This window comes from Channa argus, chromosome 3 (assembly GCF_033026475.1).
Source record: "Channa argus isolate prfri chromosome 3, Channa argus male v1.0, whole genome shotgun sequence".
In the NCBI taxonomy this organism is placed as follows: Eukaryota; Metazoa; Chordata; class Actinopteri; order Anabantiformes; family Channidae; genus Channa; species Channa argus.
Window position 1 is genome coordinate 30,382,264 of NC_090199.1, and position 23,999 is coordinate 30,406,262.

The 23,999-nt window shown below is 38.6% G+C and overlaps 1 protein-coding gene across 1 annotated transcript; it reads left to right on the forward strand.

The window, feature by feature from the left end:
• Positions 1 to 1,361: 1,361 nt before the first annotated feature.
• LOC137124133 (uncharacterized) lies at positions 1,362 to 14,126 on the forward strand. The gene is made up of 3 exons (XM_067498825.1): positions 1,362 to 1,512; positions 2,857 to 3,492; positions 11,532 to 14,126. Exons 1-3 carry the CDS (start codon positions 1,497 to 1,499, stop codon positions 12,632 to 12,634), a joined length of 1,755 nt encoding a protein of 584 aa, XP_067354926.1. The 5' UTR covers positions 1,362 to 1,496; the 3' UTR covers positions 12,635 to 14,126.
• Positions 14,127 to 23,999: the final 9,873 nt, after the last annotated feature.

A 23,999-nucleotide genomic window follows, 5' to 3' on the forward strand; every position in this document is an offset into this window, starting at 1 on the left:
AAATAGGACTGATATCCTAAATTTAAAATGTGGATACATTGATCATACGCCTACTCCTAAAAGTAGGACCATCATTGCAGCTTTCTAAAATTAATAGATAGACAGATCATTTAAATAAGCGTAGTTTCATTTTCATTTTGTGGGGATCAGGTGGCTGCAGTTTTACCAATATTACTTTACTGTAGATTTAAAGACCTGCTGCCTGATCTCAGAATTGATGGAAGTAGCAACTTTTATGTGGACTACTGCAATATATATTTTAAAATAAAATTATTACTATAGTTTAGTTGTCGAGTTGTTGTCCTGAAATCTATTCCACCACCACACAGTGAGTTTTAGAAAAAAGGTAAGAAGTGAAAGTGCAACCCAGTTTTTTCCCTAAATTTTAGAGACAGAATTTTCTGATTTTTTACTGTAGTAGCATGTTATTGTCACATGATAGATGTGTTGGGGAGCTGATGTTAAAAGTTGAACATTTACATGACACTGCCCCATAAAGAACAGAGCAATTGGTGTCTCACAAAGCTGCTAATGAGGCATTCAAGCAAACATATGGACACATTTTAACCAAGTGATTTCACTCATCGTTCGATGGGCAGAAAGCAGAGCACAGATCTGAACAGTTATGTGACATGTTTCCACTTTGGCTCATCAAAAATGAAACATGCTGCTGCAGTTTGAATCATCTAGAGAGGATTGATTGTGCTGCTGGCAGCCATGTCAGCAGGGCACTGCTGTAGTTTAGATAAGACAAGTATTTCTGTCCCATAATTTTTAACAGTCTTTGTTTCACTTTCACTGTGACCAGTTCAGCTGAGGGGGGTTTGTGAGGTAAGAAGTGAAAGTGCAACCCAGTTTTGTCCCTAAATTTTAGAGACAGAATTTTCTGATTTTTTACTGTAGTAGCATGTTATTGTCACATGATAGATGTGAGGGGGAGCTGATGTTAAAAGTTGAACATTTACATGACACTGCCACATAAAGAACAGAGCAATTGGTGTCTCACAAAGCTGCTAATGAGGCATTCAAGCAAACATATGGACACATTTTAACCAAGTGATTTCACTCATCGTTCGATGGGCAGAAAGCAGAGCACAGATCTGAACAGTTATGTGACATGTTTCCACTTTGGCTCATCAAAAATGAAACATGCTGCTGCAGTTTGAATCATCTAGAAAGCATTGATTGTGCTGCTGGCAGCCATGTCAGCAGGGCACTGCTGTAGTTTAGATAAGACAAGTATTTCTGTCCCATCATTTTTAACAGTCCCAGTAAGTCTTTGTTTTACTTTCAGTGTGCAGCTGAGGGGGGTGGGGAGGGGTGTGTGTAACAGTCCCAGTAAGTCTTTGTTTCACTTTCACTGTGACCAGTGCAGATGAGGGGGGGTTTGGTGCATAGGGGTATTTAAAGAGCTGCAGTGGACACACTCAGAAGTCTTGGACATTGTATCTGCCATCACTAATCCAGTCTTGGACATCAAAGTGTACAAGCCAAACATGGATGGAAACTCAGGTAAGTCAAGTTACTCTGTCCATGTTTTAATGGTAAATGGTCTGTGCTTATATAGTGCTTTTCTATCTTATCTAACTAAAAGCTCTTCTCTGCTTCTCATTCACCTGTTCACACACATGTGATCGTTATTTACTTTAGTTTAGATTTTAAGTGATAAACGTTTGAGTAAAATGTTTTAACTAAGCCAGTGAAATTTACAAACAAACAAACAAACAAACAAAAGAAACCTAAACCAATGCTAAATAAATAACTAAAATGTGTTGGGTTTAGTATTAGGATAGAACATTATGAGATGGTATTTTCTATGTAACTGTAGCACTTAGAGCAAGAAATGTTTCATTTACAATTTAGTCTATATGTATTAACATTACACTGCACTTAGTGAAGCTGCTAAATATAGTAGATATTCACTACATGCTGTTATGATATGGAATCTATTCACTCCCTCAAATAGATTTTGATCCTTGGATCCTTTTGGAAGCTGATCTCCCACTTGATCATATGACACATTAACGGGACGAGAAATTATTACGTTTATTAGGAATCTTTCGATAATCATACTGACTTTTCCATTAATTTAATGTAGTTATACTGTTACTCTCACTGAATTTCTGATTGCTGAGTTTATTAATATGTTTCCAAACCAGTGAGCTATTAGCTTATGAGTCAGCAAACAGCTGCATGAAGGACGCTGACTTTTCTCAGCTCTATAACCACTTTGTTCCTTAATCCTTTAAATCTGTTTGCAATTCTGTTTATATAGATTATTTAAATGCGAGATCCCACTTTGATGAATATCACTATTTATAAAGTGCAAATGTGCTTTTCTTCTTTTATTTTTAAAAGAACTTTATTTATCTATCTATCACATCTAGTACATATATTTATCATCATCATTTCTGTTATTATAGAAGCTTTATTGTCATCAGTGAGCACATTTTACATGTTTGATCTCTGCATGTAACCCACCCTGTGGGGGGAGCAATGGGCAGACTCTGGGGGCTCCCAGGGAGCTAGTGCTAAGTATCTCAACTCAAGTACAAACCTGTTGGGGTTTGATCAAAATGATGCTTTACCCACTGAGCCAACCGGCCGCCAAAAATACTTAGGTGCACAGTTTTCAGCAGCACTGCCAGGCCAGGTTGATGTTTGGAGTGAATGGCAAGTCCCATTTTTTCTGTTTAACCAGTTGTCTCCTTGTAGAGGACACATCAGATAATAAACTGATAAGAACAGATACTGAACTTATTGTCCTATTTTTCGTGAAAAGAGAGTCTGACAGTTGTGTAGTGAAATTGAAAAGGAGTCTGATTATTTTTTATTGTCACTCATTCTTCTTCACAGGATTGCACAAAACATATAGTGAGGAGTTGAGGATTGTGATGGTGGGGAAGACTGGCAGCGGGAAAAGTTCCACTGGAAACACCATCCTGGGACGACAGTGCTTTGAATCAAAGCTCAGTGCTAAGTCTATTACTGTGGACTGTTCTAAGTGCAGAGCTGAGGTGGATGGACAACAGGTGGCTGTCATTGACACCCCAGGCCTGTTTGACACCAGGTTTGACAAAGAAGAAACATCTAAACTTATAGGCCAGTGCATCTTATACGCTGCTCCTGGACCCCATGTCTTCTTGGTGGTCATCAGACTGGGCAGATTCACTGAAGAAGAAAAGCAAACTGTAAAGAAGATTCAAGAAATCTTTGGCCAGGCTGCAGACAGATACAGCATGGTCCTCTTTACTGGTGGTGACGATCTTGAAGATACCATTGAAAGCTTCCTGACAGGGAGCCCTGAGCTGCAGGAGCTTGTGGGAAGGTGCAATGGTCACTACCATGTCTTCAATAATAAGAACAAGGATCGTTCTCAGGTCATTGATCTGCTTCAGAAGATCAGAAATATAGTTCAGAGGGACGGAGGAAGTCACTACACCAATGAGATGTTCCAAGAGGCAGAGAGGGCAATCGAAGAGGAGAAACAGCGCATCCTGAAGGAGAAAGAAGAGGAAATACGCAGACAACAAGAGGAGGTGGAGAGAAAACTGCAGGAAAAATATGATAAAGAGATGCAGAAACTGTATCAGCAATTTCAGGCTGAGAGAGAGAGAGAGAGGAAAGAGAGAGAGGAGGAGAGGAAGATGGTAAGAGAGGAGATGAATGAAGAGAGAAAGAGGGAGAGAGAGGAAAGAGCAGCAGAGAAAGAAATGGAGAGGAGAGAGAGGGAGAAGGAGAGGAATCAGATGATGGATCAATTAAATGCAAAACACAGCAGAGAACTTCAAGGTGAAAAAGACAAAGTTCAAAACATGTATAACCAGTTGGCCAGGATGATAGCTGAAATTAAAGATTATAAACCTCCTTGTGTTATCTTGTAATCAATTCTCAGCAGCTATTTGCTGCAGGTTTGTCTCTTTAATGACAAGTCAATGTAAGACACATTTAAACCTTTTTGGAATTTCCACAGTTATGTCTTGCAAATATTATGAATTAAATGAATGCTGTGCTAATAGTGAACTAAAGAATGACAAATTATATTCTACTTAGAAAACTGTTCTGAAACTGTTAGAAATTGTTCTGGATGAGCTACAGTAGTTATTTTTAAAACATTACTTAAAGCATTAAGTTCTTGAGTCTATGATCATGTCACTGCTTGGACAAATCTGTCTTTGGACCAACTTAAACTACAAATAAAGTCGTGTCATTACATCTTAAACTCTAGTCTGTGTTGTAGTCTGTATTTACTCTCTCTTCATCCCCATTCAATCCCCCTCCATTCTATTTAAGGGTCTAAGGTCAGAGTGTGTCTCATGCACATTGCATGAAGGGCTGCGGTAGTTTTATCCTGGTGTAGCTACTAACCTGACAGCTCAGTGTATGAAGGAAAGAGAAGAGTTAAACCTTAAGAATCAGTTCTTTTACTCACCTTGCCCACAAACACCCCTGCTGTGATGAGGTTTCAGAGCCCAGGAACAAGGTCAGAGAGACAGATCTGGGTTTCAGTTTTCAGTTTAAAGGGAGACGATATACAGTAGGTGGCAAGTATGTAGTCTGCATTCATGCAAATAGAAATAATGTATAATCATGGTATTTAGGGCTAGTTTATATTTTTCCTTGCAAAATCCAACCAAACAGGTGCAAAAAACTATGATGAAAATAACATTGGATGAAAACATTTTACAAAAAGACATTGTGTAAAATGTAAATAAAAAGAACACAGTGATATATGCTAATAAATTAGGGACTAGAACTTTCCCAGAAACATTTTGTTTCTTAACATCAAAAAATTTGATATTGATGTGAAAGAAGTTCTGGTGCATCCTGTTTCCACTGATTATCTTCGAGGTGATTCTACAACTTGATTGGAATTCAGTTGATTGGACATGATTTGGAACAGCATACACCTGTCAGAGGACGCATATGTCAGAGGACAAACCAAGCCATGAAGTCCAAGGAAGTGTCTGTAGACCTCTGAGACAGGTTTGTATCGAGGCACTGATCTCAGGAAGGGTACAGAGACATTTCTGCACCATTGAAGGTCCCAATGAGCACAGTGGTTTCCATCATCCATAAATGGGAGAAGTCTGGAACCACCAGGACTCTCTGAGCCGGCTGCTAAACTGAGAGAGAAGGGCCATTCAAATCCTACACGATGCATTTTTATAATTTCTGATCGAAGCTTTTGTTAACATTTCATGTTGTCTCTGTTTTCCTTGTCTGCCTGTGTCTTTAAATCAAATACTACTTTGTTGTTCTGTAGCTCACAAGACAGAAAGCAGAATTAAAACATGTGTGTTATGGGTTCAGCAAATGTTGGATTGGTATATGAGGCTGTAACATGTAAAGAATAATAAGGTAAATAAATTAGTATCGTTGCTTTGTCTTGTTCACGTGCTTATACAAACCCCACTTGCAGAGAACTTGGGATTCTGTGTAAAATGTAAATACAAATAGAATGATTTTAATTATTTCCAGCACATTTGTGGTTGTAAATTGTACATACTGTACACACAGGACCTGTCAGTAAACTTCTCACTGTCTTCTATAGCAGGTATCTGTAACTTTACTGTCATAAATGTAGATACCACATAGCATTTCCTCAGATGTGTCCTGACATGTTCTACCCTCTTTACACCTTTCACCGCTGTAGGACAGTAAACCAAACAACCTGTAACAGTTGCAGTATCAACTACACTTTTATAGAATTGCTGCCATTTCTCCTAAATGGTGAAGGGAGGGGTGAGCATTGTGGTTTTATCAGAAGAGCTTCCTACACAGAAGACACATAAGATAAAGTCTGAGTACTTCATGTACTACACAGATATATGTACCCTGACAGAGTGGACCAGGAATTTAGGCCAAAAATGAATTTAATTATCAAGTGGGGAATAAAAACAATTATAAAAACCAAGGAGGAAACGCTAAAACAAGTTCCTCCAAAACTCTTTTATTGTGTGGAGGATCAAATCTGAATCTTTTATTTCTCCCCAGATAATTTGTAGTACTTTTACATTTACATTTAGTCATTTAACAGACGCTTTTATCCTAAGTCACTTACAAGGCAGCAAAAATCCAAGTCAAGGAGAAAACGTCAAAGCAAAGTCCTATTAGAAAAGTGTTTTCATCAGATTCAAGTGCAAGAAAAAGCATAAAGTTTTATTTTTTTAATAGATTTAAGTACTTAATATCGATATTGAGTTTGCTGAGCGTGCAGTTTGGAAGCTCGTTCCACCATTTTGGGATCACTGAGCTGAAAAGTTTAGCTTGGTGTCTTCTGTGCGGTGCGGGGAACAACAGACGTCGTTCGTTGCAAACTGCAGTGGATGGGAAGTGTTACTCCCATCCAGTTAATCACGGACACAAGATGATCTCTTGTCACAGGCATTTATTTCCAAAGATGTTCATTATGCCGTGAGAAGTAAATAAAGTTCAAATATAAATAAAACACAAATATAAAATACAATTCCTTTTCTTTGACATAAACAGAAAATAAAATACACACAATAGCTTAATAAACTTATTTCAAACTGTACAATATCACTTTATAAGGATTATTCTTAAATAAAATATAGGTGAATAACAGTTGTTACGTTCCTTTACATGTCGTATCGCTAATTAAACCAAGTTGCTAACAGTCGGTACAATATAAACGATCACAAGCTTCACATACTTTATTGGCCGTATTAACATACAGGGAGAATATAACTTCAGCTTAACGAGTCTTGCTCTGTCTCAGACCTTGGAAACAACGTAACTTAAAACATTATCTTCGGCTGAACACGACAACTCGGCATCACACGTGTAGCATAAAGTCGCACTCAATAATAACCTGTCTTTACCTGGACTGGCGAACATTGGTTCCGCTTGGGAAACACTATACAAATGACTTAAGAACGAAAACAAATATATTCTTAATCATATCAATTCCCCTTTTTCGTACAAATTATATATAATCTTAACTACAAACAGTACATAAACTTAAACATTATAACTGCTTCTAACAGCAGTTACACTCCCTCAAAATTCATTGGCCAAGTATTGCACCTTACGCCATCTTTTGCGAAGGTAAAGATCTTCTCTTACAAATTCTCCGGGTGGTGGCAAAACAATAGAAAATTTCATTGTCAGAAGGAGATTAGGTGTAAGAGGTTGTGCTCCTGCTGGATCATTGAGTAAGTGTGCCGTTAAAGGTCTGCTGTTTATGATCGCCATAACCTCATATAGGTAAGTTTGCAATGACGAACTATCCAGTTTGCGGGACGACTGAACTAGAATGGACATTAGCACATTCCTTATTGTCCTCATTTGTCTTTCCCAAGCTCCACCCATATGACTTGCAGCTGGAGTGTTCATGACAGATTCACAGCCTAGTTGTTTTAGGTATTCTTGGTCCATCTCCTTTACAGCTTCCAAGAACTGACGCCTTGCACCAACAAAGTTAGTACCCTGATCAGATCGAAGTTGTCGAACGTTTCCTCGTAGTGCAATGAAAGCACGAAGAGCATTAATAAAGACATCAGCTGTCATATCTTCAAGCAGTTCTATGTGTACTGCACGAGAACACAAACAAGTAAATAATAGACCATATTGCTTCAAAGGTCTTCTAAACCTTAATGTGACACCCACCAATGGTTGGTCACAATTGTTGATTAGGATTGTGTGTTTTTTTGTATTTTGGTGCAGAGAGGCTAAATTTCTGAACATTTACCATGGTTTTAAGTTTCAAGCTTTTCATTGTAATTGTCAAGTTACGCCACTAGGTGGAGTATTCACCAAAATGAGCACTAGTTGAACGTAGGCTTCAGGCCTCTGCTTCTCAGACAGAAACAGCCTGATTGAACGGACACAACTAACGTCTCCCGTCTCTACTTTTTCCTGTCTGAAACAGGGTATATAACCTGTCTACAGGTCACTGTTGTTTGGGGCCTGTAACATTAACACACTTGTGAATGCAAGATGACACAGCATGACTGCCACCAAGGATCCAAATACCACTTGATCTTAGTGCGTTAAGTGTTATACCACGACCTTGGTGTTGCACTCGCTGATGATAATGCTCAATCAGCAACCTTGATATGATATAAAATCACTTATGAGTCTAGCAATACCCTTGACTAGTTTGGTCCAGTTGGACAACTTTAGAATTATTATTATTAGCGATTATTCAGTGAGTCTTCAATAGTCAAGGTCTCGTGTACATAAGTTTTACGAGCTTCTGGGTCTTCAACTGAAATATCTCCCACCTTCACATCTCTGTTGGGAAGTTGATCCAGCCAAAGAAAGGCTGGACCCATAAACCAATTGGATGTAGTGAGTTCTTTCGCTGTAAGACCTCTTGATGCTTGATCTGCAGGATTGTCTTCAGAGGTTACATATCTCCATTGAATTGGATCTGTGCTCTGTTTGATACGCTGAATGCGATTTGCCACAAACACATGAAATCGTTTAGCACCATTGTTGAGAACAGGTCACTTTGTGAGGCTGGTTAGAGGATTCCATTAAGTGACAGAAGCTCTTTGTGTTTTTCTTTTCTTCTTCTTCTTTCTTGTGTACTCAAAAGTTGTAGGACTGGGTGAAAAAAAAATTCACATAAAAATCTCAGCTCATGTTCTCTCTGATTCGGCGTTGATTCCTAAACGTGGAAAATCAGATCACAGTGAAGGTTTGAGTGCATTTTAGGGATATAAGTTTTGGTCGGTGATGGTTGGGTAAATTATCTAAACCATATGATCAGCAGACTAACATGGTACAGCAGACAACACACTGCAGCACTTGGTCCGTTCTGGTCTGGTGAAGTTAATCAACTACAGTGTTTCAAACGATCTGTATGCTTTAAGCATTTTGGATAAAGATGACTTCTAACTCTGAAGTAGAGGCTGTTTTTTTTCCTCCCCCCTTCCACTTATTCGAAAACCAAAAAAACATTTCAGCAGTGATGTTACATTGACTATTTCATCATTCGCTTCACCACGTGTCAGTACATTGGAGAGTAGCCACTTCAAATTTATCCTCATACAAGTTGATGTTTTTAAATTAATTTGAAGACTTTCAGTCAGGATTTAGACTTCATCACTGCACAAAAACAGCACTATTAAAAGTCATCAATCTTCTCTTGGCTTGAGATAATGGGCTCGTCTCTATACTTGTTCTGTTAGATCTTACTGCTGCATTCAACACCATGGATCCCAATATTTTATTACAGAGATTGAAACATGAATTTGGGATTAAAGGAACTGCACTAGGTTGGTTTAAATACATACATTTCCATTGCTATGATGATGATACCCAGACATATCCATCTATGGAACTAGATAAAGGTCATCATAAAGGACATCATCATAAAGGTCTGGATGTTCAAGAATGGAACAACATTCCTCTCCTAAACTCCAGCAACTGGTCTGTTCACTTCCCAGATGTTTACAGACAGTTGTTAAAAGAAGAGGGGATGCTACACAATGGTAAACATCATCTTGTTCCAACTTTTTTTAGATGTGTTGCTGCAATCGAATTCAAAATGAGCTAATATTTTCCATGAGATGGTAAAATGTCTTGACTTCAACATTTAATGTGTTGTTCATGTTTTATTTTGAATAAAATATGGGTTGATGAGATTTGCAAAACATTGCGTTCTGTTTTCATTTACGTTTTACACATTGTCCCAACTTTTTAAAACTGGGGTTGTATTTTTACAATATAATAAATAAATAAATATATATATATATATATATATATATATATATATATTTGTTTCTTGTAATAATTGTGTCTTGGTATTGGTGCTCACACGTTGTTGGTGCTGTTTACTTGTCAAATATTTAATTATTGTTTTTCAGGGTCTATTTTAAATTGTATACGTATAAATGAAAAACAAAACACACACACAAATGATGTGTGACTAATGGGCACTGGAAAGTAAACCACATATATGCTTTATGCCAATTCTATTTCTGTAGTAAGGTACATTTATTTTAAAGCCACTGTGTAATTCACTGTGTGACTCGACTATGTGAAAAAAGCCGAAACCATTTGTATTTTATCACTCACTAGGCAACAATATTAAAAAAACCAAAGTTTGTGTCTCCTCTCATTTATGACCTGTGAGGTGAGTGTACATTTGTACACAGAAAAATAATATAGTTTAATTACTACATTTGTATAACTGTTATATGTAAAAGACTGAGATCGTGGATACAGATAATGGATGAATGGGTTTTATCTGAATTGTCTTTGTGTACTGTACCATTAACTCACAGCATCTTAAGATATTTTAACTTATAAGGACATGTAACTGTAATCTCTTTGATTTTATGTTTCTCAGTTTTAGTAATGATGGCATATTAATTGTTTTTCTTATAACCAACCCCATCTGGTCCATCTGATGATAAGAACTGGTATTAAAGAGGTATGACCCAGTTTATGCCCTGTCATATTTACCAACATATGTAGTAGCACATGTGTGTGAAGGAACTCATCAGTTTAATAAATGACATGCATAATATTTTCAGTATATTTACATAAAGTGCAACTGGAAAGCCAAAAAGGATTTGATTCAATGCCCTAATGAAAGAGAAGCTCACTCACTAACAGTTCAGTATAATTAGAAACAGAAGTGCATAATAATATGGATCTAAAAAAGGACTTCCCATAACTTGAAACTAGAAACCAGTGGAAAAGACTTCAGCTTTGCTGATAAGGTGATGAAGATCAAGTGGGTCCTGGTTTCATAAATGTATCATAGCAATAGAGAAAAACTGTTCTATTCCCTCAAATGGACAGTTTAAGTTTCACTTTCACTTGTGACCCAATTTAATGTCACTTGCAGCTGCAGCAGAACACTTCACTTCAGTATCTACTTCAGTATCTTTCAGTATCTTTCTTTAGTCTAAACATGGAAAGAAACTTCACCAACCCTGTGTCACCTGGAAACTTCAGTAAGTCATGTTATTGATTTCATGCTTAAAATACTATTATTTTATGTCATATTTTACTGTATTCCCTAGAGTCCAATCCTACAGGATGCATTTTTATAATTTTGTATTTCTGAACAAACCTTTTGGTACAAGTATCGTTTACATTTGTAAATTTTATTTGTAAAATCCAGATTTCTTGGTCACTAGGAAATAGTTATTCATTCACCTTCCTCTTGCTGTATGTGTTGGATGATGTATCAGAAACAACCAGTAACCTTGTTGGAGAAGATGTTAACGTTAAAGTCTAAGGCTGGACAGGTTTCCACAATGAGATGTTAATACTTGATTTTCCATGATGATTACATTTAATCTTCAGCATTTTACCTAGTTATAATAGCAACTTGTACTCAGTGTACTTTTGAAGAATGTTTAAAAGATTGTATGTTGTTCAGACTTTGTCTCATATCCATGTTTTGTCTTGAAGTGTTTGTAGTTATTGTCTAACAGCAGACCATCCCACACTGCAGTGACCCAGAGTCACTCCATGCTCATTGTACATACAGCCTGATAATCACTTATTCTTCTCCACAGGATCACATATAGTGAATAATGAAGAGCTGAGGATTGTGATGGTGGGGAAGACTGGGAATGGGAAGAGTGCCACTGGAAACACCATCCTGGGAAGATGGTGCTTTGAATCGAAGTTCAGTGCTAAGTCTATGACTGTGGACTGTTCTAAGGGAACAGCTGGGGTGGATGGACAGAAGGTGGCTGTCATTGACACCCCGGGCCTGTTTGACACCAGGTTTGGCAAAGACAAAACCACTAAAGATATTAGCCAGTGCATCTCATATGCTGCTCCTGGACCCCATGTCTTCCTGGTGCTCATCAGACTGGGCAGATTCACTGAAGAAGAGAAACAAACTGTGCAAAGGATTCAAGACATCTTTGGACAGGCTGCAGACAGATACAGCATGGTCCTCTTTACTGGTGGGGACCTTCTCCAAGGAACCACTATTGAGGAGTTCCTGAATGAAAGCCTAGAGCTTCAAGAACTTGTAGCCAGATGTAACGGCCAGTACCATGTTTTTAATAACCAGGTTAATAATCAACCTCAGGTCAATGAGCTGCTTCAGAAGATCAGAAATATTGTTCAGATGAACGGAGGAAGTCACTACACCCATGAAATGTTCCAAGAGGCCGAGAGGGCAATTGAAGAGGAGAAACAACGCATCCTGAAGATGAAGGAAGAGGAAAAACGCAGAGAACAAGAAGCAATTGAGAGAAAACTTCAAGAAAAATATGAAAAACAGATGAAGAGAATGAATGAACAACTTCAGGCTGAGAGAGAGAGTGAGAGGAAAGAGAGAGAGGAGGAGAGGAAGAGGGAGAGAGAGGAGATGAATGAAGAGAGAAAGAGGGAGAGAGAGGAGATGAATGAAGAGAGAAAGAGGGAGAGAGAGGAGAGAGAAGCACAGAGAAAGAGCGAGAGAGAAGAGAAAGAAAAAGCGATAGCAGATATGAAGAAGTCAATGCTGGAGCAACATGAGAGAGAAATGAGGGAGGAGAAAGAAAAATTACAGTCCAGGTATGAGAATGAGGCCAGAACAGAAGCTGAGGACTCTAATCCATTTTACCATCTGCTAATAGCTGGTAAATTGATTGTTGCTGGGATTCAATCATTCGGCAAAGCAATTGAAAGTGTGTTAAAAAAATGAGCAGTGTTCAGCCACTGAAACAGATGATTTAATCCATAGAAATATAATGATGGTGATTTTCTTAGTTTCGAGCTGCTCACCATGGTCTCAGAGGGCTAAGTCACTCTTCATATTGTGGGATTTTGCCATCTAGTGTTCATCATGTTTTTCATTATAGCCAAAGATTAAATTAATTGTGTTTGTACATAAGATGGTTTACATGTTTCATCTATGAAGATCATATCATAAGAATATCATAAGTGCATCCTGTGTTATTTCTGCGCACTGATAGTTGATTAGAAAAAGTTCTGACAGTGAGTAACTGATTGCTGACATCACATGGATTCACCTACAGTGGTGAGTTTTAATTACTCAGACCTACTTTATAAAAACTGCATTGAAATTTGTTGAAGTTTTTTGTCATTAATTTTCATTCATACCACTAACAACCTGTGTCCACGTGCTAAACTGAAGGAAAAATAAAGTTGTGATACTAACAATGAACCTTTGTCAAAGTCATATTTAATTTTCAATTAGGAATTTAAATGTCACAGGTGAATAATTCGGAGGAACCTGTGATGTTGTAAACACCCTGAACCAGTTCATTTCAAATACTGTATAGTTAAGAAACTTAGAACCTAAAACTATTCAATATTTTTAAAAACTGAAATCATTTTTTCTTTCTAACTGAAAAATGGCAAAATGTTTGCTCCAAGCATTTATACCTTTCATGGCCTCAAACTAAAAAGTCAAACCTGTTAATGAGCATATTGTTCAATTCTACACAGAATTTAATTAGACATTCAGATATTCTTTATCATTTACAAGGCCGACTGACATTTATACATATTTTTTACTTAATTACATTTATGTACTTAGAACGTCTTTATTTGTTGTTAAAGACAACATGTTAGCTGCCTACAAAGTTGCTGTTTAGCTTTATTTGTATAATGTGTTTGTGTGAACTGATCTGAAACAGCCAGTTTTTCCAAGGGTACATTAGTAATTCATCATAAAGATGCAACGTAATCATTTAGCCCAAATAACATAACTGTCATTATTCTCATATTCATGCTTCTGTTTTTTTATTTTTACAATTCCTGTCTTTCACCATGTTGCTCACTTTATTTTTCAGATCCTGCACTTCCCCCACTACAGGCCCTATGTGCCTGTTTTGGTAGCTTCACTCCTGACCACGCCCCTTCTCACCTGTATTTAGTTACCTGTTTACTCTAAATAACCCTTACTGTCACTGCTTGTCAGATTGTCTGCTCAAGTTTTTTAATTCTCAGGACTATTGGCTGCCTCTTGTTGGCTTCACTCTCCTCATTTGGAGCTGGAACTTAACTAACCTGATTTATTCTATGTCTTGGACTTGACCTTGTCCTTGATTCTGCTCATTGTTTTATCACATCTTCTCAGGATATAACAGGCCTTGTTACTGATTAAAGTTCTGTTTAGTCTGATGCTACACTTTTTGAAAAAAAACTTCAGAGTCCGAGGCTGTTTGTATGAAGCCTGACAATAAAACCTTTTAATTAATTGACCTGTACCCCCTTGTGTCATTGAACTTGAGTCCAAAGTCTCAGGCTTTCACAATAAGAACCCTTTCCTCAGTCCACAGCAGAACTCTGTTGTAGTGATGGAAAGATGAAGCTGTGTTGAAGCACAGAAGCTTTCCAGCCATTTGAGCCACAAAAATCCTTTATGTGTCGAAGTTCCATGTGCACATTTAGTGTTTAAAATGAGCTAAAGCAGGAAAATCTTTGTTGACCTTATGTGTAGTAGTTGCCCCTGAAGCAAAAATAAAGTTGTTGTTCTATTGGATGCAGCTTTATGGGTTAAACACCTGACATTTACCTTTAACAATGTGAGAAATGTGGATTTTGATTCTTGTCTACTCTAATATTATTGCTTCTTTCTGTAATCCACAAATCAAAACCTCATAAGCATGTGACTACATTTCAGTGTTCAAGGTTCACATTTAGAAATATGAGGACTGCATATGGACTGCATGCTATCCTGAATTGTCACTATGCCAAAACAAAAGATATTGCTTGACCATGGTTTGCATGTTTAGCAAGTGGGTAGATTCCCTTGTTCCAAACAGGATGCATCCACAGTGGTAAAAGTCCTAATAAAAGACATCATTGTTCGCTGGGGTATTCCAAAAAAAGATCAGTAGCAACAATGGTCCTGGGTTTGCCAACAAAGTGTTGAAGGACAAAATGGCATCATCAAGACAAAACTAACAAAATGCTGTGAAGAAACAGGTTTGACATGGGTTGAAGCATTACCATTGGTACTGTTCTATATGCGTACGACAGTAAGAACAACACATGGGTTAAGTCCATTTGAGATTATATTTGGAAAAACTCCTAGTATAGGGCTTAATCCCATCAAACAAAGTCTGATGACTGGGCGTCATGAAGATATGATGCTGGATTATTGTGCAAAAATTTCTGCCTCTCTCTAAGTCCTTTGTCCCCAGGTGAAAGCAGCCCTGTCTACCCCTGCAGACATCAGCCTGCACAATCTCAAACCAGGTGACAGGTTGTTCATCAAAGACCACGGGAGGAAACACTGGAGGCAGAGACGTTTCACAGGACCACATCAAGTACTGCTGACTTCCAGTACAGCTGTGAAGGTGGAGGGACGTGTCACGTGGGTCCACGCCAGCCACTGCAAGAAGATCCTCACACCTGAATCAGAAAAGGAATTACACCCAGAAGAACACCGACTAGACAAGGAAACAACCGCCGTGGAAGATGACCAGCAAGGTACAGACAGTCAAATTTGTCCCCTGAATTGTTCACCCCGGTGAGGGGGGAGAAGTGCAGATTTGGCTCAGCCCGCACTTCAAACTAGTTCAAAAGTCAAGAAGAGTGAATACAGGAAGGTGACAAAGGTGACATCTGATGCCCAACGATGGAGAAATCTGGCCATGATGACACCAGCCCCTGGGGCTGGTTTGACGTCGTGTTTGGAAAATGGAAGGTCTTCATCCTGTCACTTTTCACAGGTGTTGTAATAGGCATTACTGCCCTAACCCTGTGTGGGTGTTGCCTTATTCCGTGTGCACGTGGACTAATAATGCATGCAATTGATCATTCCATCTCACACCAAATGACTATACAAAGTATGCCTTTACTTAGAGACAGTGCTTCCCCTGAGTCCTTTCACATCCCCAACTGGGAACCTCTATATAATGAAACTGATAGTACTGAGTTAAATTGATTTGGGCCTAATCTGGGAACATAATGATGGAATGAAATTTTTGTGAATTAACATTTCTGATGAACTGTCCCTACTGTTGCTCAGCCTTAATGAATCCTGATCATGTAATTATCATAAAATGATAAAAGGGGGGATGTGTCAGAGAAATTTCAAAGTCTAGGTAACACTGTTTCACTGTTTTCACACTTCTGGCAGAACCAGTATCAAACTTGCTTACACCAGTGCTTCCTCACCTTTTGCTCCCCAGCAAGACATCCTGTCTCTGGCCACACAAAGAAGTGTGTTAGCTAGATATCAACCATAAAACTACCTACATCTGAACATTTGCTTCCCAGAAGGGAGCCCACGGGAACTAGCACAAATGATCAGTCTCAAGGACTTAAAAGACATGGAAGACAAAAGGACAAAGTGACAAGAACTCGCTAATTAGACTCCTGACCACATTGTATGAAGGTTTTTTACTCATCCCTTTGTTCTTTGTGTAAACTCAGCTGTTGAGTTTAATGTATAAAAGGCTGAACAACCTACACATCTTGGTCAATCTGATTGACCCACTCGTGAGTGTAGTTCTGTTCTGCTCTGCATGTTTCTCCATTTTGCTGAATAAATTCACCATTTTCATTCACTTGTGAGTTGCCTTTTGCCTCCTAACTTGCCTTACAGTTTTTGCCACGACACCAACAAGTTCCTACAAAACTCCTTTATTGTGTGGAAGATCAAATCTGACTATAACTGATTAATACAATAATCAATTGAGGTATGTTTAATTTTTCTTTGTTTTTTTCCTGGGAAGTTATATTACTTTAGAATTTCAGTTTTTAACAGAATTAAGTTTTTTCAGTGTTTAACTGATAGACTTCAATTATTTGTTAGTGGTTATATTAAAACCTTTTAATATAAAGCCAGGACACATGCAGAAAGGAGCTCTGTACATCGGGGGATGGGTCCCCCAGCAGTCTAACCCTATAGCAGCATAACTATAACTAACTATTTTTTTTATCCTTTCAGCTTATCCAGTGAGTTCAGAGTCGCCACAGTCGCATGTTGATTTGGCACAGTTTTTACACTGGATGACCTTCCTGACACAACCTCCCCAATTTCTACCGGGCTTGGACCAGCTGGGGCGGGGAATGGGCTGTTAGGGGTTCAGTGTCTTGCCCAGACACTTCGACATGTGGTCTGTGGATGATTTCCCTTACCAACTGAGCTACAGCCGCCCCTATAACTATAACTAACTATAAGCTTTATTAAAGAGGAAGGTTTCTAGAAGTGTTAACCAGTAAGCGAGACGTGTTATTTTAGTGACTGTCAATAATTAACTTCTCTCAATATTTAATTCACATTTTCTTTTATTATAGCATATTTAACTCATGACATTTTTTCCAGAAGAAGTGAGTTGTTTGGTTTTGTTGGTTTTGATGAGCTAAACAACAGTGAGACATGAAGGGATGAACAAGTAGATATTTCATTATAGTCAAAATGACAGCTAACATGCTAACAAGCTAACAAAAGAGACTATTGATAAGGGAGAGACCAGCTGCTAAGATAACATCAAAAATGGCAGCGCACACATCTCAGCATTTGTTTACTCTGTTTTTAATTACTATCTGATGTTTTTTATTGGTTTTACCTGTTTTCATTGGCCTATCAAACAGTTATTATAGTCTTTAAAAAAACACTTGGAAAACAAACACAACAATACAGTTAAACCATACAGCAACTGGTAGCTGCTGGCTGAACCCTGGGTGCCACAGTAGCGGACTGTTGCCTACAGAGCTGTTGGGCTGTGAGAGCTCTGACTGCTAGCAGCTCTATCCTGCTACTGTAAACTGCTGTGGGCCGAAAACAAGCTGCCTTGGCTGTTAAACATGCTACTGATCAGTGGGACGTGAGTAGCATGTTTAACTGTCCCGCAGCTACACCAGGCTACTTCCTGCAAAGCTGCGGGTCTGCAAAAGGTGACGGCGAAGTGTCGGGTCTTGTGGGCCTCTTCTCATCGACCTTCCATCACTGTCAACTCATCAAACAACAATGGAACTCATTCTCGCTCTGTTCCTGGTTCTTTCATTCTGGTCCACTGGCTCTTTACCCCAACGCTGTGGCGCTGCACACGGTGATCGGCCACGCCCCCATCTGGGTTGTTCCAGTGCTTTATCCTGTACCTCATTTCCCACTAATTTGTCCGACTGTGGGCCAGCTTTAAACCATCTTCATCCTATTAATCTGATGCACTTAATGTGCACTTTTAGTCTGAGAAAATGTTTTATACTCAATAAAACTTCTCTCATTAACTTTCCGTTGCAAATGATGACGAGATGATGTCAAAGTTTGTTCGACGGAAATGTCATATCCTACTTTTACACTTGCTTCCAGGCATATTCAACCCAGCCCAGGCCCCCTGTTAAAAAACATTGGTACTCCTGATTAATTCAGAGCTAAGGTCAGGCCGTGGTATTATTCTTATAAATGTTCGTAGCTTACTACCCAAATTAGATCTAATTGAAATTTGGATTAAATCACTGATACTGACATTCTTGCACTTTCTAAAACCTGGCTGAACTAAGCAGTCTTGCATAGAGACTGATATAAGATATTTTTATACCAGGTTACAATTTCTTTCATAGAAATGGTGGAGGTGTAGTCATATATAAAAAAATTATTTCACGTTACCCTCCTACCCTCTGTGTTCGTTCCAAAACAATTTGAAATTCTTGTCCTGAAACTTGAATTCTTAAAGGATCAATCCCTCACAATTATGGGCTGTTCGGCCTGCAGTGAAGCTCTCACCTCACTGCATACTACATTGCTGGGTTAAATTCAAATGAACTTGTCTGAGTAGGTGAACCCAGATTGGTTGTCTGTATCTTTAGACAGTCTAAAATCTGTCTGTGATTCTCTAAATCTCAGCCATTTAATTGATAGTCCTACCCGGCCTAATAATAAATATCCTACTAGATCGTCCTTGCTTGACTTATTTATGACTAAAAGTACACTGACATACTGTAGGTGTCTTTGCAAACGACCTAAGTGATCATTGCGCGTTACGGCCAGAAATCTCAAGCTGCCAAGAAGGAAACTTCATATGCTGGTCAAAAGCGATCTCAAGCACTTGAATGAGCAAGCTTTTATCCGTGACTTGTCATGCTTTGAGTGGTGCAGGGTCTCACTTTTTGATACTGTGGAATAAGCATAGCAGTACTTTTATGATGAGCTTTTAAGACTAATCGATAAACATGCACCTTTGTGTACATTTAGAGCGAAAGGGCGTTACACTCCCTGGTTTCCCCCAGAAATTGGTAACCTTTAAGGAAGGGATGCTGCCTGTCCCCAGGTGAGAAAAGTCTGAGGTTGACTGGCTCCATTTTCGACCTCTGCGAAATAAATGTATCTCTTCAATAAAGAGAACCAAGTCAGACTTTTACCTCTGAAATGACAAAGAATCTTAACAATCGAAAGAAGTTTTGGAAAACAGTTTGCTTTTAATATTGTTGAGTTTCGTCTACAGACACTGAAATTGGTTTTAAATGCAGATATATCCAATGTCATAGTATTTTCACATTCACATGAGTTACCAGAGAATAGTCCATTAATAACAACAAGGGAAACCAATAGAGTTAGTTTTCTTTTTACTTGATCAGGAGCTTTGTTTTAAAGCAAACATTGCCAAATTGGTCCACAAATTGAGGCTGAAGCTCAGGTTTTATAATCTTAACAAATCCTGCTTCTTCCTTGGAGCATGTAAATGTTTTGTATCTAACATTTCTAACTTTGCTTTATTATGGAGATGTGCTATAATGACTCTTCATTTCCTTTCGGCTGTTCTCTTTCAGGGGTCTCCAAAGCGAATCATGGCAAACATTGTAGTTTTAGTCCCACCTGTGGGTCAGGAAATCCTGTTTCTCAGCAAACCAACATGACACAGACTTGAAAAAACAATTGTTCCACATACTTCACTTAGGATGTAGACCAGCTTTAATTACATTTAAATCTACGTTTAGTATTTGCAATGCAACTTAGTGAAATGCTGTGTGCTGATGCTTTATTTTTATTGTTGATGTTAATGTTGTGAGCTTTTCTAAGGCCCATATGTAAATGGTCTGGACTTATAGTGCTTCTCTAGATTACTGGTAACCAAAGCCCTGCTATGCAGCTGGCCTGCACTCACAATCCAACCAACAACCCTAGGATTGATGGACAACTGCTCTACCTCCTGAGCCACAATCAACGCACAAGTGAGGCTCCTCATGTTCTTTTATCAAAGATGAATCAGGCTGAGCATTGACATGTTCTTAATGCAGAATCCCTTACACCCTCTTAAAAGCTGATTCCTTAATGCCACTTTCTCACTGGCAACAGAGCTGGTGGGGTTTCTGTGAGCTCACTGGTTGTCATAGAGCATGTGAAAAGGCATCTCTGTCCTCTGTGTTTACAGCTAGAGAAGTTCTGTAGCAGTGGCCATTAAATTCCTATGTATATTTAAAATACAGTCCCCTTACTTCAGTGTAACACAGCTCAGTCTGTACCAGGCTTTCCTGTAGAGTACATTTGTGTAATAAGACTAGCTCAGTTGGTCAGGTGAACCCCTTCCATCGCAGACCTTCATCGATGTGTGAGGGTGTGTGTGAATGGTTGAATGAGATGCAACAGTGAATGAGAAGCAACAGTGTCAAGCGTTTTGGATGAAAGCGCAACATAAGCAGAACCATTTACTAATAAATAGTAAATGGTTCTGCTGGGACCAGTCCAAAAAGTCCAGGTAAACAAATGACCCTTTGTTTTTGTCTAAATTATAATGGACTATTTTGATGCCAAATATTTCCCCCATTTTTCATTCCTGACTTAGATCATAGCACACTGACAGTAGCTGTTTCCTCCTCTTGTAATTCTCTGATGTTGTACTGATGAGTGGCTACTGAGCTAAACTGATTCTTTCTACCTACAATTTTAACTAAGTGTTGCCCCAAAACATGCACAGTTTCCTTTTTCAGTGCACAGATCCAACTGAAGATGGACATGATTTTACTGGGTGTCTCATGTCTCTCAGGTCAATATAAACAAATTTAATGGCATTTTTAAATGTACAACACAACACTACTGGGAACGTACAGTCTGAATTTGGGGTAATCTTCGGGATGCTTCGTCTATTTCCTCCATTCAAACTTAAGCATCTTTACAGATTTGATCTCATGGAACTAATTTTTAATTCAATTCAATTAAACTTTCAGTCATCTCAAGGCACTTTACAGAATAAAGTCAAGACTATAAAGAGAAAACCCAACATTTCCCCCCGAGAGCAAGCCCTAAGCAACAGTGGAGAGGGAAAAACTCCCTTTAAAGGGAGAACTCACCAGCAGGACCAGGCTTAGGGTGGGCAGCCATCGGTTGTGGTGAGTAGAAGGTGGAGAGACAAAAGAAAAGAGCAACCTACCCAGAACAGCGGGCAGGTTGTTAGGACAAGTAGCTGCACACTGGAAAACACACATCTCCAAAGTCAGGGACACCTGCAGAAAGGGACAGAGAGGGGGAGACAGAGGGGGAGAAAGACAACTACGGAAGAAAACAAAGTTAGGGAAAAGAAAGGAGAGAGGGTCAAGAGGAGGAAAGGAGCTTAGTGCAGCCTAAGCCTACAGCACCATAACTATAACTATAAGGTTTATTAAAGAGGAAGGTTTTAAGCCCAGACTAAAAAGTAGAGAGGGTGTCCAAAATGCAGCAGCTCGACTCATTTTTAATCAGCCAAAAAAGATGTCACACCTCTTTTTAGATCTCTACACTGGCTTCCTGTAGCTGCTTGCATCAGGTTCAAAGCTCTGTCTCTTGCTCACAGGGTGGTTAACTCGACAGCTCCCGCTTACCTCAACTCACTCATTTAAGTCTACAATCCTTCCCCCCCGCTGCGGTCTGCCAACGAACGACGTCTGGTGGTCCCAGCACCGCACAGAACACACCAAGCAAAACTGTTTAGCGCAATGATCCCACGATGGTGGAACGAGCTACCGCGTCTTCCTATGCACTTAAATCTCTTAAAAAAAAAAAAACTTTCTGCTCTTTCTCGCACTTGCATCTCGTGAAATGTAAACACTTTTCTGATAGGACTTTGCTTTGATGTTTTCTCCTTGACTTAGATTCTTGCTGCCTTGTACCTCACTTGTAAGTCGCTTTGGATAAAAGCGTCAGCTAAATGACTAAATGTAAATGTAAATGTAAATGTGTCTGCTTCCTGAATCTGAACTGGGAGCTGGTTTCATAGGAGAGGAGCTTCATAGTTTGTGAACTATACCATGGAGAACACGTCTTCTCAAAGATTCAAAGTGTTTATTGTCATATGCACAGACAGAAAGTATGTTTCCCTGCACAATGAAATTCTTACTTTGCCGTCCACTCTAAATGTCATACAGTAAGTAAAATGCTGGTTTACTGCCTTCTTTTTCAGAGGGGCAACACTATCGAGTATTTTACGTAGTGATGATCATAGATGATAGATGAACGCTTATTAAGTAATTTACTAACAGATATTTATAAGAGAAAGATCTGATATTTAACTAGAAAAGGCAATTTCCGAGGAAATTACGTGGGAGAGCTGTTAAGTCGCCCGGTAGAGGCCGAGTTGCTATTAAAAAGTGGCTATTAAAAGTGTAAAGAAAAAAGCTAAAAGTAACTACTTAGAAATGAAGGAATGCTAAAAAACTGTTAAAAAGTTTAAAAGAGCTTTTAATTTGAACGTTTGATTCCTGTCTGTGTGGTTGTTTGTGTGTGTCCACTGTAGGGAGACTTCAAAACAAACTCATTTTAGCATTTAAATGCTAAATAATTGAAAAAAGTATTATCAAATGCTTTTATTTTGAAAGTGTATTTCCTGTCTGTGAGGGTGTGTGTGTAGGGAGACTTCACCACAAAGTCATTTTAGCATTTAAATGCTAAAAAGTGGATAAAATATTATGAAAGACTTTTATTTTCAAAGGGTGTTTCCTGTCTGTGAGGGAGTCTGTGTGTTTGTGTGTGTGTATGTGTGTCTCCACTGTGTATGTTGAAGGAGAAAACTCAGGTAAAGTGTGTGGAGACAGCTCTGAGGCTGATCACATGATCTCATGCAGCTGTGTCCCTTTTATCTGAGAGTGTGTTGTATTTCTGAGTGTGTGTGGTTTTGTGTGTGTGTGTGTGTGTGTGTGTGTGTGTGTGTAGGAAGACTTCACAACAAAGTCATTTTAGCCTTTAAATGCTAAAAAGTGGATAATGTATGATGAAAGGCTTTTATTTTAAAAAACTGTTTCCTGTCTGTGAGGGTGTGTGTGTGTGTGTGTCCACTGTGTATGTTGAGGGAGAAAAACTCAGGTAAAGTGTGTGGACACATCTCTGAGGCTGATCACATGATCTCATGCAGCTGTGTCCGTTATTTTGAAGATACTCCATAAAATGAAGGCGTGGTGGTGATTTTAAAACAGCCCCCCGTTTGTGATTTGAGTAGAATTTCAGAACCTCTGTTATAATGGGCTCCAATGGGAGTTTCAGACGGCTCTCTCTCTGCTTCTGGACACTTAGAAGAAGAACCGTCAGTCCTGTCACTATGAGAGTTACATTTACTGAAAGAAGACAAAAATACCTACATTCAGATGTATAGTTTGTTTATGTAAGATTAAAGTTGACTGAAGGAAAGAAGGAAAAGAAGGAAAAACGTTGCTAAAAGTGGAAGCTGAAAAGCTAAGTTTAGGAAGTGGAACAGAGTTTCTACAACAAACCGTCTACGAGTAGACAGTGACCGAAAAACGGCGAAATAATAATATTAACTAGAAAAGGCAATTTCCGAGGCATTTACACGTTCAAAGCCGCAAACGCCAAACAGAGATAAATAGGAACAAAAAGAGAGAGAAAGAAGCTGAAAATAAAAGGAAGAAAAACAAAATCCCAGTAAAAGTTGAATTCAGAAAAGAAGAAAAAAGTAGAAAGTAACAATGGAAGTAAATAAGTTAAAAGTTGATATTTAAATTGAAAAGAAACATAAAAAGAAGCAAAGTAAAAAGTAGCTATTAAAAGTGTAAAGAAAAAAGGAAGAAGTAAAAAAGTAATAAGTTGAAATATGAAAAGTTAAAAGAAGTTGTAAGAAACAATAAAAAAGGTTAAGATTCAAAGTTAAAAGAAATAAAGAAAGAAG